This window comes from Balaenoptera borealis (assembly GCF_965194805.1).
Source record: "Balaenoptera borealis genome assembly, chromosome: 20".
NCBI classification, from domain to species: Eukaryota; Metazoa; Chordata; class Mammalia; order Artiodactyla; family Balaenopteridae; genus Balaenoptera; species Balaenoptera borealis.
Genome location: NC_138879.1, coordinates 7,628,067 through 7,642,175, shown reverse-complemented (window position 1 = coordinate 7,642,175; position 14,109 = coordinate 7,628,067). Strand labels below are relative to the sequence as shown.

The following is a 14,109-nucleotide window of genomic DNA, read 5'->3' as shown; positions in this document are numbered from 1 at the left end:
AGCACAGTTGGAGACGGGTATTAACAGGGAGATTGGGTGGGAGGCTGGCCTCAGGGCACTGAAGATTCCAGAACCCCAAGACTCACGTCCGCCTCACTGGCCAATACAAAACCAGGCTGTGACTGCTCAGGCACTGATACCTCTAAACTCGGATTGGAATTGAGGGCCCCCCAGTGGGTCTGAGCTTGTCTTAGGGGATGGGGGTCCCAGCCTGGTACCAGAGCAGGCCAGTGGGCAGCTCATGCCCTTGTTGAAAAGCACAGCCGGGTCTAGGCCGGCAGGACCCGCCCCGGCACTCACGGTGCACACGGCCGTCTGCAGGATGGCATCGAAACCTCCTTCGGGGGCGTCCAGGTTGCCTGAGATCCGCTCTCCCTTTAGCTTGTTCCGGAACTCCTCCACGTCTTCCGTCAGGCTGATGACATTTTTGAAGGAGAAGGGGGCGTCACTGTTGGGCCAGGGCTCCTTCAGCCTGGGCGGAGGTGGGAAGGAGAGTGTCAGGGAGGGAGAAAGTCAGGGGAGGAGACGCCCGCAACACCCTGCCCACCCTCTCTAGGGACCGCCCCCTCGGCTCATTTCAACCTGAAGACTTCCAAGTGCTTGGGTGGAGAGGGCGTGGGCCACCTGGCCAGGACCCCTGCCCACTCGGTCACTCACTTCTCGGGCCTCATGTCTGTCTGAGGGACGCTGACTTTGTCCACGAACTTGCCAAATCCAATCGTGTAGTCGTTGGTGAGCTGCCTCAGAACCTGGGCTGGGCATCAACAAAAAAAAAGAGGGGGCAGCTGGGCCCCAAGAACCCCACATCAACACAGGGGCCAGGGGCTGGCTTGGGAAGGAGGAAGAGGAAGAATAACTTATTGTCAACACTTTGCATGTTGGGCGTCAGCTCACGCACGACAGCCCTTGTCCTTATTTACGGATGAGGGAAATGGGACTCGGGGGACCCAGAGTCGTGCATGCAGCTAGTTGGAGGGTGCGGCCGGGGAGCTGGACCAGCCGTCTGCAGAGCTGGGAATTAACCTCAGCCTCATGGCAGCTGGTGCCCTCCTTGTCAGCACCAGAGGAGGGACTTCCCTGGCGGTCCAGTAGTTAGGACGCTGAGCTTCCACTGCAGGGGGTGCGGGTTCAATCCCTGGTCAGGGAACTAAGATCCCGCAAGCCACGAGGCGCAGCACATCCAAAAAACCAAAAAGGACCAGAGGGTTCTGGTTCCCACCCAGTTGGGGCCTTCTCTGCACTCCTGAGTGGTTATTGGGGTCTGGACAGGACCCGCCTCTGAGAATGGGGGGAAGGAGTTCTTGGGGTGCTCAGATGTCCTGTCCTTCCTTGAGGAGTGGGTGCAGCTAGCCTGAGCCCTGGCCTCCTGAGCAGGTACCCAGCCAGCTGGGGGAGGCGCCTCTCTCCATGCCCTGCCCTGCTGTCTTCCGCGCCATACCCAGATCCTGCCCCATCTTCTTGAGGTTGTCCAGATCGTCAGACATGGAGTTGGAGAAGTCCATGAGGATATACAGGTCCATGGGGCTCTCCAGGGGCTCAAACACCTGCAGCTCAAAGTGCCGCTCCTCTCCCGGCCGCAGCCGCACCCGCAGCCCCTGGGGGGACACCTGGCTGCGGTGCAGGGTGGTGTCGATCTGCGTTTCCTGTGTCCAGGGGAGGGGGACACCTGGCTGGAGGGTCTCTCCAGATCTGATGGAGATACCTCTCAGCTCAGCCAGGGGACACGATAGCCTCCCACAAACAGCCAGCCTTGAGCTTGGAGGGCCCAGCCCCCTTGACCCCCACTCTGGGCACCTCTGTGATCTCGAAGCTGCTCTCCATGACCACCATGCTCTCCTGCCGGCAGCCCGCAGCCAGCAGCTCTGCCTGGGTGTTGCAGCGCCATTCCTTGAACATCTGGCCGGAAGGAGATGGAGTCAGGAGGGCAGTGCCCTTCCCCTGGCTGTCCTAACCCTGGATTTACCCTCCCCCCCACCACCCCGATTTTCCTGACCCTTGCCTGTTCTCCCACGACCGCCTGGCCTGAGGCTGGGCTGAGGGCAGGGCAAGTGTGGGCCAGAGCCCAGGGGTGGGGTGTAGCAGGGTGGGGCACACAGGTGGGGAAGGTGGCCTCGCACCTCATCCGTACAGTAGGCGCAGTGCTTGTCCACGCGGATGCACTCGGTGCAGCTCTTCACCTGGGCCTTCTTGCAGCGGTTCGCTGGGGAGCAGAGATGGGCGTGCCCACTGAGATGCGCCTCACCCACTGCCAAGCCCTTCCCTTGTGCATCCTCATTTGAAAGAGGGGGAAGTGGAGGCCAGCAGGTACGTGGTCAGTCCCAGGTAGCACAGCTAGAAACCCGCAGAGCCAGGTCTCAAACCTGGACTCTCCACTCAAGTCTGGAGGCAAGGATGGTGGGGGCTGAGACCGAGGCGCTGGCCCATTTGCTGGCGGGGACACCCTAACCACCCCCTTCACCTGCTCCTCCAGGGTAAAAGGGATTCTGTCTTGTTTATCACTGTGTCCCCAGTGCCTAGCCCAAGCCCCGCACACAGTGAGTTGTTAGTAAATGAATGAGGTAAAACTCCAGTTTCTCCAAAGGTTGGGATTCCCTTTGGTTTTGTTCAGTTAAAATCACAGTAAGGACCTATTATGCGCCCTAGTGGGTGGTCTCCTGGAGCGGCAACGGTGCACTGTCACTGTTTAGCAAGGGCTGGGGTGAGGGCGGGGAAGCCCTGACTTGCAGCATTTGCCAATTTCCAGGGTGTTAATGTTCCCACCATGGTCTATTTCAAACTGTCAGCATGACCTCCACTGACAGGCAACATTTCATCAGTAGGAGCTGGCTCCAGCCCTTTGCCGCCTGCAGACACTGACAGAGCAGGTGATGATCACCTTTCTCTCCTCCAAATTCCTCTAAAACTTTTTGACTCAGCTTTCCAAGCCCCAGTACATCCTGCGAGCGCCTCCATTCTCTGAGTGGACGTCTTCTCCCTCCTCTAGACCAAGTCTCCTTCCTCCCCTGGGTGTTCTTGGGCCATACGGCTCAGGCTCATGGCTCCCCAGCCTTCAAAGTGGGTGGTGGTTGTTTGTTGAATGGCCGAGTGAGTGTCTGGGTAAAACACTCGATGAGAGGGCCCCCCCCCCCACTTAAGGGCAGTGCCTTGGAAGTTGAGCTCCCCCGTCACAGAGGGGTGTTGCAGAGGTGTGTCCGACTCACCCATGTCCCCGGGGAAGCTGACGCTCAGCAGGGCTGCCAGCAGCAGCCTGGTCCACCAGCTGGGGTGCGGCCCTGCCATCCTCTTCCTCCTGCATAACAGCAATAATCAACATACGATGCCTGACAGCCCTGGTCCATGTGTCAGCTCACTGGGTCCCTGTCTAAGCTCCATCATTCCCATTGCACAGATATAGAAACTGAGGCTCTACAGAACTTCAGTGATGTTCCAAGGCCACCTGGCCTGCAAGTGGCAGGACTCAGGGTCCCTGACTCCTCTCTTCCACTGCCCCCTTCCTTGTCGTCTCTGGAGTGGCCAGATGCCCTGCAGGCCTATGCCCTGCCCAGGGAGGCCCCCACCCTCTCACCAATGAGGACTCTGGGCTCTGAGCCTGTCCCAACATGAGGTCTCTTGTGCTGATCTCCCTGAGGGCAGAACAGGGCTTATTCCGCCTTTGCCTTTCAGACCCCAGTGGCCTGGGTCAGGCTTGGCAGGGACAGGGCCACCCTAGAGGGTCCTGGCTCCACCTTCCTGTCCCTTCTCTGTCCTGGCCCACTTGCCTCTTGGTGAGAGGGTGCAGCCGGGAGGAGGGGGCCCCTCCCAATATCTGGGGCCTGGGGAAGGAAGGAGGAGGCTTGTTGCACTCAGCTAAGTTCTGCAATGGCTGTCTGTCCCGTCAGAGGAGGGGTCCCCACCCTACTCCCCACCTCTGCCTGCCCCAGAGTTGAGTTTTGGCGGCCCCTGAGCAGATCACCCTTTAAAAAATTAGCCTGGAGCTGGATTACAAGCCCCTCCTGCCCACTCACACACACACACACACATATTGCCAGCCATCCCAGGAGACCCATCTGCCTTTGGTTCACCATTAAACCATCTCAACTCATTAGTGACCTTCGGGGCAGGCACTGGCATCCCTGAGGCCTTTTAAAAGATGGGTATGGGGACTTCCCTGGGGGCACAGTGGGTAAGACTCTGCACTCCCAAGGCAGGGGGCCCGGGTTCGATCTCTGGTCAGGGAACTAGATCCCACATGCATGCCTCAACTAAGGAGCCCACGTGTGGCAACTAAGACCGGGTGCAACTAAATAAATATTAAAAAAAAAAAAAAAAAAAAAGACGGGTATGTACAGCAAGAAACTAATACAACGTTATAAAGCAACTATACTGCAGTAAGAATTAATAAAAAGCAAACAAATAAATAAAAGATGGGTAGCCTGCTGAAGAGAAGGGGCTGGCCATAGCCACCAGGCCTGCAGAGTTGACGTTAGGACCCCCTCCTCTTTCTCTAGAGCCAGTCACCCAGCAGCCCAAGACTATGCCATGCCTACTGGCCCTCCCTCCTTGGATCTTTGCTCAGTCCTTGGCTTGTGGGGCAGGGGCAGCCCCAGGCTCTGGGAGACTGAGGCCCCCATATGGCTGGGGAGAGCCGGGGCGGGGGGGTGCGTTGCAGGAAGGCATTGCCTCCATTGCTCCAAGGCAGGTGCCTCCCAGGAGGCACTAGCAGCTCCAACACATCGCAGGCAGAACCTGCTGGGAAGGATCCACCCTCTAAGAGGGGCCTGGGGTAAGGGAGCCCTGAGCCAGCCAAGCGGGCGCTTCTTGGGGGAAATGACTTTCCTGCAGCCTTGGGGCATAGGCACCACACCCACACACTACACAATATAGGCTGCTTACCCAGGCCTCCCGGGGGCACCATTACACACGCAGGTACAGACACTGGAGGGCCCAGCCCAGCTCTTACTCACCCTCCTGTGCCCCCAGGCTGGGCACACAGTGGGCAAGTGCCCAGCACTTCATGTACATAATTGCCATTTAAATCTGTACAGGAACCAGTGGGGATGATCGCATTGTCCCCATATCCCGGGTGAGACCCGGGCAGCACACACCCCCCCCCGTTTAACCTTCACTTTATACTCGGAGGCTCTAAAATGGCAGCTGGGGGCTAGTTATGCACTCAGGAGTGTTGTGTTTGACTCAACTTGTGTTTAAAAAGTTTTTTGGTTTTTTTTTTTTGGCCTCCCTGCACAGCTTGTGGGATCTTAGTTCCCCGACCAGGGACGGAACTCGGACCCCGGCAGTGAAAGCGCCGAGTCCTAACCACTGGACCACCAAGGAAAATCCCTAAAAAGTTTTAAAAGTAGTTGTTGGTGTTAAAAATAATAGGGTTTCACAAAGAAGTTAGGACTGTGGGCTTATTGGAAGAGGTGGCTGGCCGTGGCCGGCTGGGCAGAGCTCTCGGGAAACATACTCTCCAGGCTACTCTGGGTCCCCAGGCTGCAGGGCCTTTTTATGTACCACCCGGGTCCCGGAAGTATGTGATTGTCACCCAGTGTTACCACATAGTGGCACACCCAGGCCTTGCAGGCACAGGGACATGCATATTCTTGGACACACACTGTGACCCACATGAACATAGGCTCGGCCCTCTCCCCACACCCGCCCTCCCTCCCACCCATGGGACCCCTGTTGCCTGTCTGCACCTGCCCTCCATGGTTCTCTCCCTTCCTGCTTTCCTGGCCCTTCTGCTGCTCCATTGCCCACAGAAATCAAGGCCAAGGAGATAGGCTCTCCTTCCTGGCTGTCCCTCCTGCTCTCCTCTCCCCACTCAGCCCCCAGGATGGAGCCCCTCGGTCTTCACTTCCAGCTCCTTCCGAGGCAGCACCAACCATGCCCACCCTTGGGCTCAGGGTGTGGCAAGGCCATGGGGGAGAAGGAGGAGCCCAGCCGCTGCCCTCTGGGAGCCATCTAGAGCCCACCCCCCCCACCCCCGCCTACAACCAGAGGCCCACCCGGGGCTAAGGGGGTGGGAAAGGGGGCTGGCTCTGGAGGAGGTTACAGTGGTGGGCACAGCCTCCAGGGGTGTTGGATGAGGTCAGGAGAGCTTCCTGGAGGAAGGGTGTCCTGAGCTGACTTTGGGAGGAGGGCCAAGAGGAGAGTCAGGGACTCCCCAGACCCCAGACGGACTGCGGCACCACACAGCCAAGCCAGGAGGGCCTCTGCCTCTAGGTGGCTGCTTCTTTTTGAACCCCAGAGGAGCCCAGCCCAGTAGGCCTGCCAGCCACTGCCTGGCCCCTGCCCACTTCTCCCTCATATTCATCCAAGGGCCGGGCGGCCAGCCTTTAGGAAGGGAAGAGCCGGGGAAACAAAAGCCACTCGGCCCACCAATCAGCTCCCCGCGGGCCTGCCCAGTTGGGGTGCGCACTCACTTTCTTCTTCACCCCTCGGAGGTCCCTGAATGGGCGCCCAGCCCCGGCGGCCCGAGGCACTGGAGGGGCGTGCGGCGTGCGGAGGGACTGCCTTCCCGCCCCGCGCCTGTGCCCCGGCCGCCTGCCGCGGTCCGAGGATGGACCTACCTCGGGGCTGACTCGCACCCTCCCCGCGCTGGGCTCCGCTCGGCGGCTCCGGATGCGGCGCGCGGGCGAGCCGGGACTGTCCGGAGGGCGGGCTGCAGGGAGGGCGGGCGGCGACGGGGAGGGAACCGCTTTATGGGCTGGGAGGCAGGTAGGAAGGAGGAGCTGATGAGTCAGGCAGACCGCATTCCTGCGCACGGCGCGCACCTGTCGGGGCAGGAGCCGGGCGCTGCCGCCTCCGGACCCGCCCCCCGGAAAAGGCTGCGGCTCCCGCGCAGCCCGGTCCCGCGCCCCGACCCAGAACGGCGGGGGCGGGGAGGAGCCACCCCCCTCTCTCCGATCCGGCGCCGGGAGCGGCGCCTCCCCTCCCCACCCCAGGCTCCAGACTCGGGTGCCGGGCTGCCCCGGGCTGCCCCGGGCTGGGGGTGGCCTCTTAGCCCCCTTCTCGGACTGCCGCCCTCTCCCATCCCCACTGCCCTTGGGAGCCATCTAGATAGAGCCGCAGACACACAGCCCGGCGGCGATCGAGTGCGCGCACCGCTTCGCTCCTCCCTGCGCCAGCGCGAAGGATGGGCCCCGGGGCTGCCCCAAGCCAGGTCAGCCATTCACCGGGTCTTCGCAGCCTTCCCCCAACTCTCCAACGCACACACGTGTGCCCAGAGGGAGATCTGAGCAAGGACTAGTTCCCTGAGTGTCTTCAGGCAAGCTGATTGAACCTTCTTAAAGTGTCAATAATATCCATCAAGAGGCAGCACCCACCTGACGTGGAGTAGGCACTCGAATCGTTACAGCTGTTCTTGACAAGCTGGTTCACACATCTGACCCCTCCAATCCTCTTTCAAGTGCTGCTGGTTAAGTGTGTTCGAGCTGGACCCTCTCAAGTTGCTCCCTGACCTCAACTGGGTGTATTTCTCTGGCCCCACCTGCTAACAATGCTGGACAAAACCCAATTGCTTGGCAGCCCCCCACCAGCCACCAAGCAGCTTCAAGCCAGCATGCTCTTGCAGCCCGGGGCTGTTTTGCACCAGGCTGGTCCCTTTGCTTGGGATCCTCCCACCCCCACCCCAGCCTGGTTTATCCTCCTTATCCTTCAAGGCATTGTGCTGATGTCCCATGCTCCAGGGAGCCTCCTTGACCTCCTAGCACGCTGGATTATGTTATGCGTACCCCTGGGGCATGTTTTTTTCACGTTATTTGCCACATTGATTTGAAATAATCTGTTTAGGGGTCTCTTCCCCGTTGGACTGTGAACCCCAAGGACGGACATAGTCTAGCACATCTTTTGATCCCCAGCACCTACCTCAGTGCCTAGCACATAGCAGGTGCTCAATAAACGTGTGGTTGACCCAAATGGGATTGCCACATCGCCTCCCTGAGCCTCAGCATTCTCATCTGTAAACAGACGCATACACCACCAAACTCTGAGTGACCATGGGAGCAGCTGGGACTGGATGTGGACGAGCTGTGGACACCAAGTGCCCACTGCAACTGGGCGAGCCACAGACACCGCTCGGCCACCTTGCCCAGTCATCTGAGATCTGCTCTGCACGGGCTAGGAGCTCAGAGAGGCTGCCTCCGGGATTCGGGAGCTCTGTGGCAGGAGCCCCAGTTTGGTTGGGGTACCCAGGTCGTGCCCTGTGGACCTGAGTTACTCCAGCAGGCTGGAAAATAGGGGCTCAGAGAGCAGCCTGTGACACCATCCATTAGAAGGTTGGGGTAGGGGATATGCACCCCACTGGGGGGGGGCGGCTGACACACCCTCCTAGAGAAGGAGACCCTGCCCAGAGGCAGCGATGCCACAGACCCCACTGGGCTCAGCAGCCCCTTCCTCTCCTCATTCCAGACCCTTTTAAAAATGACTAGGGGGCTTCCCTGGTGGCGCAGTGGTTCAGAATCTGCCTGCCAATGCAGGGGACACGGGTTCGAGCCCTGGTCTGGGAAGATCCCACATGCCGCGGAGCAACTGGGCCCGTGAGCCACAACTACTGAGCCTGCGCGTCTGGAGCCTGTGCTCCGCAACAAGAGAGGCCACGATAGTGAGAGGCCCGCGCACCGCGATGAAGAGTGGCCCCCGCTCGCCGCAGCTAGAGGAAGCCCTCGCACAGAAACGAAGACCCAACACAGCCAAATAAATAAATTAAAAAAAAAAAAAAAAAATGACTAGGGAGACTTCCCTGGCAGTCCAGTAATTAAGACTCCAAGGTTCAAATGCTGGGGGTTCGATCCCTGGTCGGGGAACTAAGATTCCACGTGCCCATGTGGTGTGGCCAAAAAATGAAAAGTTAAAAAAAATTTTTTTTAATTAAAAAAAAAATGACTAGGGCGGCTGAAGTCTGGTATCTGCTGAGATGAGACGTGCACCCCTGGGAGGCCCTCAGAAGAGAAGCCGTGAGTTTCTTTCTTTCTTCTTTTTTTAAAAAAATTAATTAATTAATTTATTTTTGGCTGCGTTGGGTCTTTGTTTCTGCGCGAGGGCTTTCTCTAGTTGCGGCGAGCGGGGGCTAATCTTTGTTGTAGTGCTTGGGCTTCTCATTGCAGTGGCTTCTCTTGTTGCAGAGCACGGGCTCTAGGCGCGCAGGCTTCCGTAGTTGTGGCACACGGACTTCAGTAGTTGTGGCTCACGGGCTCTAGAGCGCAGGCTCAGTAGCTGTGGCGCAGGGGCTTAGTTGCTCCATGGCATGTGGGATCTTCCTGGACCAGGGATCAAACCTGTGTCCCCTGCATTGGCAGGCGGATTCTTAACCACTGCACAGCCGGGGAAGTCCAAGCCGTGAGTTTCTTCAGGTTTCTTTGAGTTTGGGGTTTCATTACCTGGAACCTGTGTGTGGACCTTGGGGGTCCATGAACCATTTGAGATCATGTGCAAAACTCAAGGTGTATCTGACATTGGAATGTGGATTTGGTGGCAAGAGGATCCCTCCCTTACACTGAATTCCCAAATAGGTACTGGCCCCCAAAGGGTTAAGGAGCATTGTACTACATATTAATTTTATAAAAAATAAAACAAAAAACCCCATTGTCTCATTCTGCAGCCTTAGGGCCAGAGTGAGCCCGGTATGTAGTGGAGTTTCCTTCTGCAGGCTTTGCCAAATAGCTGAGGTCCCTGGAACAGGATGGAGAAGCCCAAGAACCTCAGACTGCAGCTCCTACCTGCCTGCACTCATCCTGTGGCCTCTGGCAGGCCAGACTTGCTCCCTCATTAGTTCAATCGTTTATTCATTTAACAAGCATTTAATGAACTCTTATGCCAGGTGCTGGGGATCCCCAGAGGAATGATACACACCACCTGCTTGCTTCACGGAGCTCAGTTTAAACCATGGACCTCCAAAGCGGGCTGCATATTCTCCAGGGATATGCCACATGATCCACTATTTTTTTTTTTTTAATTTTTATTTATTTATTTATTTATATTTTTGGCTGTGTTGGGTCTTCGTTTCTGTGCGAGGGCTTTCTCTAGTTGTGGCAAGCGGGGGCCACTCTTCATCGTGGTGCGCGGGCCTCTCACTATCGTGGCCTCTCCTGTTGCAGAGCACAGGCTCCAGTCGCGCAGGCTCAGTAGTTGTGGCTCACGGGCCCAGTTGCTCCGCAGCATGTGGGATCCTCCCAGACCAAGGCTCGAACCCGTGTCCCCTCCATTGGCAGGCAGATTCTCAACCACTGCACCACCAGGGAAGCCCTGATCAACTATTTTTTGCTTGACAATGTACATCACTTATTGGCAGAATGGTACCCATTTCTATAAATAAACAACTTAAATGATAAATAGACAGTGGATGTGTGACTAGAACAGTTTGGTGACCCGTCTAGAGACCTTGTATCAACCCCCACTGCATCTGATTGTTTTATCTTTCTGACTCCTAAAACAGTCTTTCCCCGACCCACCCCCCCAAAAAATTGACCTTTTATTTTTTTATTTTTTAAAAATTAATTAATTTATTTTTTTGACTGCGTTGAGTCTTCATTGCTGCGCGCGGGCTTTCTCTAGTTGCGGCGAGCGGGGACTACTCTTCATTGCCGTGCGTGGGCTTCTCATTGTGGTGGCTTCTCTTGTTGCAGAGCACGGGCTCTAGGTACGCACGATTCAGTTGTTGTGGCTCGCAGGCTCTAGAGCACAGGTTCAGCAGCTGTGGCGCACGGGCTTAGTTGCTCTGCAGCATGTGGGATCTTCCCGGACCAGAGATCGAACCCATGTCCCCTGCATGGGCAGGCGGATTCTTAACCATTGCACCACCAGGAAAGTCCCCAAAATTGACCTTTTAAAGAGACAGGCCAGTTGACTTGCAGAATGTCTCACTGTCTGGATTTGTCTGATTGCTTCCTCATGGTGTCTTTGGACTTGATATTTTAGCCTCCTGTAAACTGGCAGTTAAGTCTAAAAGCCTGATTAGATTCAGTTTAAACTTTTTTGGCAAGGATGGTCAGAGGTGGTGCTGTGTTTTATTGGATGGCGTGTGATCTCAGCTGCCCCCCTATTAGTGATGATGGAGGAAGTGACCACCATCTCTCTCCACTGTAAAAATACATTTTCACTTTATGATTAAGAAGTAATTAAGAGGGGGTAATGATGTTTTGTCACCCTGCCCGTTTCCCAACTAACTTTCACTGAACGGGTTTTAGCATCCATTGTTGATCCTTGCTTGAATCAATTATTCTTTGGGGGTTGAAGAGTAGTGATATTCCATTTCTACGTTTAATAGAAGGTATCCTTCTAATTTAAAAAAAAATAGAGGTTTCCTTCATCAACTGGGAATGAATTATGTGCCTCCAAAATACACATACACAAAGGGTAAATGATTCTTTTCTTTTTGAGTTATAGAACTTTAAAAAATTACAATGATTGCTACAAAGCAACCCCAAGGGACTTCTCCCCTGGTGGCGCAGTGGTTAAGAATCTGCCTGCCAGTGCAGGGGACACAGGTTTGAGCCCTGGTTCGGGAAGATCCCACATGCTGCGGAGCAACTAAGCCCGTGCTCCACAACTACTGAGCCTGCGCTCTAGAGCCCGTGCACCACAACTACTGAGCCTGCGCTCTAGAGCCCGTGTGCCACAACTACTGAAGCCCACACACCTAGAGCCCATGCTCTGCAACAAGAGAAGCCACCACAATGAGAAGCCCACGCACCGCAATGCAGAGTAGCCCCCGTTCACCACAATTAGAGAAAGACTGCGTGCAGCAATGAAGACCCAACGCAGCCAAAAATAAATAAATAAACGTAAAAAAAAAGCAACCCCCAAAAATGTTTTTAAATTGTGCTAAAAACATAACATATGGACTTCCCTGGCAGTCCAGTGGTTAAGACTCTGTGCTTCCACCATAGGGTACACGGGTTCAGCCTCTGGTCGGGGAACTAAGATCCCACATACCGAGCGGCACGGCCAAAAAACCCCAAAACAAAACAAAAAAATCCACCATTACATAAATATTACCATCTTAATTAGTTTTCTTTCTTTTTTTTTTTTTTTTTTTTAATTTTTTGGCTTGCGGGATCTTAGTTCCCCGACCAGGGATGGAACCCAGGCCACCACAGTGAAAGCGCGGAGTCCTAACCACTGGACCACCAGGGAATTCCCTTAATCTGTTTTAAGTGTATAGTTCAATAGTGTTAACTATGTACACATTGTTGGGCAACAGATTTCCAGAACTTTTTCATCTTGCAAACTGAAACTCTATACCCATTAAATAGCTCCTCATTTCCCCCTCCCCCCAGCCCCTGATTAATTATCATTCTATTTTCTGTCTCAATGATTCTGGCTACTCTAGGTGTCTCATGTAAGTGGAATCATATACTGTGTCTTTCTGTGTTTGGCTTATTTCACTTAGCATAATGCCCACAAGGTTCGTCTATGTTGTAGCATGTGGCAGGATTTCCTTCCTTTTTAAGGCTGAATAATATTTCATTGTATGTATAGACCACATTTTGTTTATCCACCCATCTGTTGGTGGACATTGGGTAGCTTCCATCTCTTGGTTATTGTAAATAATGCTGCTGTGAACGTGGGTGTGCAACCATACCTTCCAGACCCTGCTTTCAATTTTATTGGACATAAACCCAGAAGTGGTGGATCACACGGTAGTCCTATTTTTAATTTTTTGAGGACCACCATGCTGTTTTCCATAGCAATTGCATAATTTTATAATCCCATCAACAGTGCACAAGGCTTAACTCTTTTAACTATGAATTTCAGAGTAAAGAGTTGATATATTCAACTCAAATGGTGGCAAATACATTTTTTCCTTTCTTTTTTCAAATACGATGCATGCATGGATTTTCATTTATTCAATAGTTTACAATTGTGATGTTGCGATATAATAAGCAATACCTATTTAGTCTTTGTCCATGGTTTTTTCGAACAGCTCCTGAGCGATAAAGGTGAAAGGAGAGTCTTTGTTATTCATAACAAGCCCCTTTCAACCACACCAGAGTTTATGTTAATGAGGTGACTTTTGGAAAGCCACTAAGGTTGGGGGGCACTGGTTGTCTGGGGAACCAACCACGTGATTAGAGAGTTGAAACTTTCAGCCTCAACACTGCCCCACCCTCACCCCAACCTCCACCCACCTCCAGAGAAGGGGGATGGGCTAGAGATTGCGTTTCATCACCAATGGCCAACGATTTAATGAATCATGCCTAGTAATGAAGCCTCCACAAAAATCTTAATCGAAGTGGGTTCAGATTGCTTCCAGATTGCTAAATACATGGAGTGCTGGGAGGGTGGCGTGCCCAGAGAGAGCACGGAAGCTCCACACCCCTTACCCCATACTGTTCCCTATGCATCTCTTCCTTCTGGCTGATCCTGAGTTGTATCCTGTTGTAATAAACCAGTAATCTAGTAAGTAAACTGTTTTCCTGAGTTCTGGGAGCCATTCTAGCAAATTATTGAGCCCAAGGAGGAGTCATGGGAAACTCCAGTTTATAACCAGTTGGTCAGGAGTAGGGGAGGCCCAGACAGGCAATTGGCCTCTGAGTAGGGAGCAGTCTTGTGGGACAGACCTGTGGGGTCTGAGCTAACTCCAGGCAGTTGGTGTCAGAATTGCTTGGCTGTGGAAAACCCACACATTTGGTGTCAGAAGCGTTTTATGGATGTTGTGAGTAGCAGTGTATAGGAAGCAAGGGAGTTTTTCCTTTTTCACAATAATTGGCCAGTGGGAGAGCTCTTCAAACCAGCTCCTTTGACCTTTGAAACACTCCTTGCAGTCCTCCCTGCTTTCTGAGACAAACTGGCCCACTCCCACTTAGATTTCTAGATCAGCCATTTCTCTCCAAGGAGCCCTGGTTCCTTTTAGTGGGGAATGGTATTAGATATCAAGATTTGGGTGCTACATGTGCTCATTCCTACTGGGGGCCATTGCTTCTGGGTCCTTTCAAAGGACATAGCTGGGACTTTTTTCTTATTTTTGAATCATGAGTCCATCATCTTTTTTTTTTTTTAATAAATTTATCTTATTTATTTATTTTTGGCTGCATTGGGTCTTCATTGCTGCGCGTGGGCTTTTCCCTAGTTGCGGCGAGCGGGGGCTACTCTTCGTTGCGGTGCGCAGGCTTTTCATTGCGGTGGCTT

The 14,109-nt window shown here is 54.1% G+C and overlaps 1 protein-coding gene across 6 annotated transcripts in view; it reads right to left on the bottom strand.

The window, feature by feature from the left end:
• ITGB4 (integrin subunit beta 4) overlaps positions 1 to 6,796 on the bottom strand; it is a 30,853-nt gene extending 24,057 nt beyond the window's left edge. Inside the window, exons 1-7 of one of the 6 annotated variants that reach the window (XM_082370967.1) lie at positions 6,552 to 6,796; positions 3,201 to 3,289; positions 2,118 to 2,200; positions 1,795 to 1,896; positions 1,439 to 1,643; positions 658 to 754; positions 301 to 472 (exon numbers count right to left, since the gene is read on the bottom strand). In XM_082370967.1, the coding sequence (XP_082227093.1) occupies positions 301 to 472; positions 658 to 754; positions 1,439 to 1,643; positions 1,795 to 1,896; positions 2,118 to 2,200; positions 3,201 to 3,279 (738 nt within the window). In that variant the 5' untranslated portion in view covers positions 3,280 to 3,289; positions 6,552 to 6,796. Of the gene's footprint in view, positions 1 to 300; positions 473 to 657; positions 755 to 1,438; positions 1,644 to 1,794; positions 1,897 to 2,117; positions 2,201 to 3,200; positions 3,290 to 6,404; positions 6,530 to 6,551 lie in introns of those variants that run through there. The other 5 variants (XM_082370969.1, XM_082370970.1, XM_082370971.1 and 2 more) reach the window with 5 other exon arrangements.
• Between the last annotated feature and the right edge of the window lie 7,313 nt (positions 6,797 to 14,109).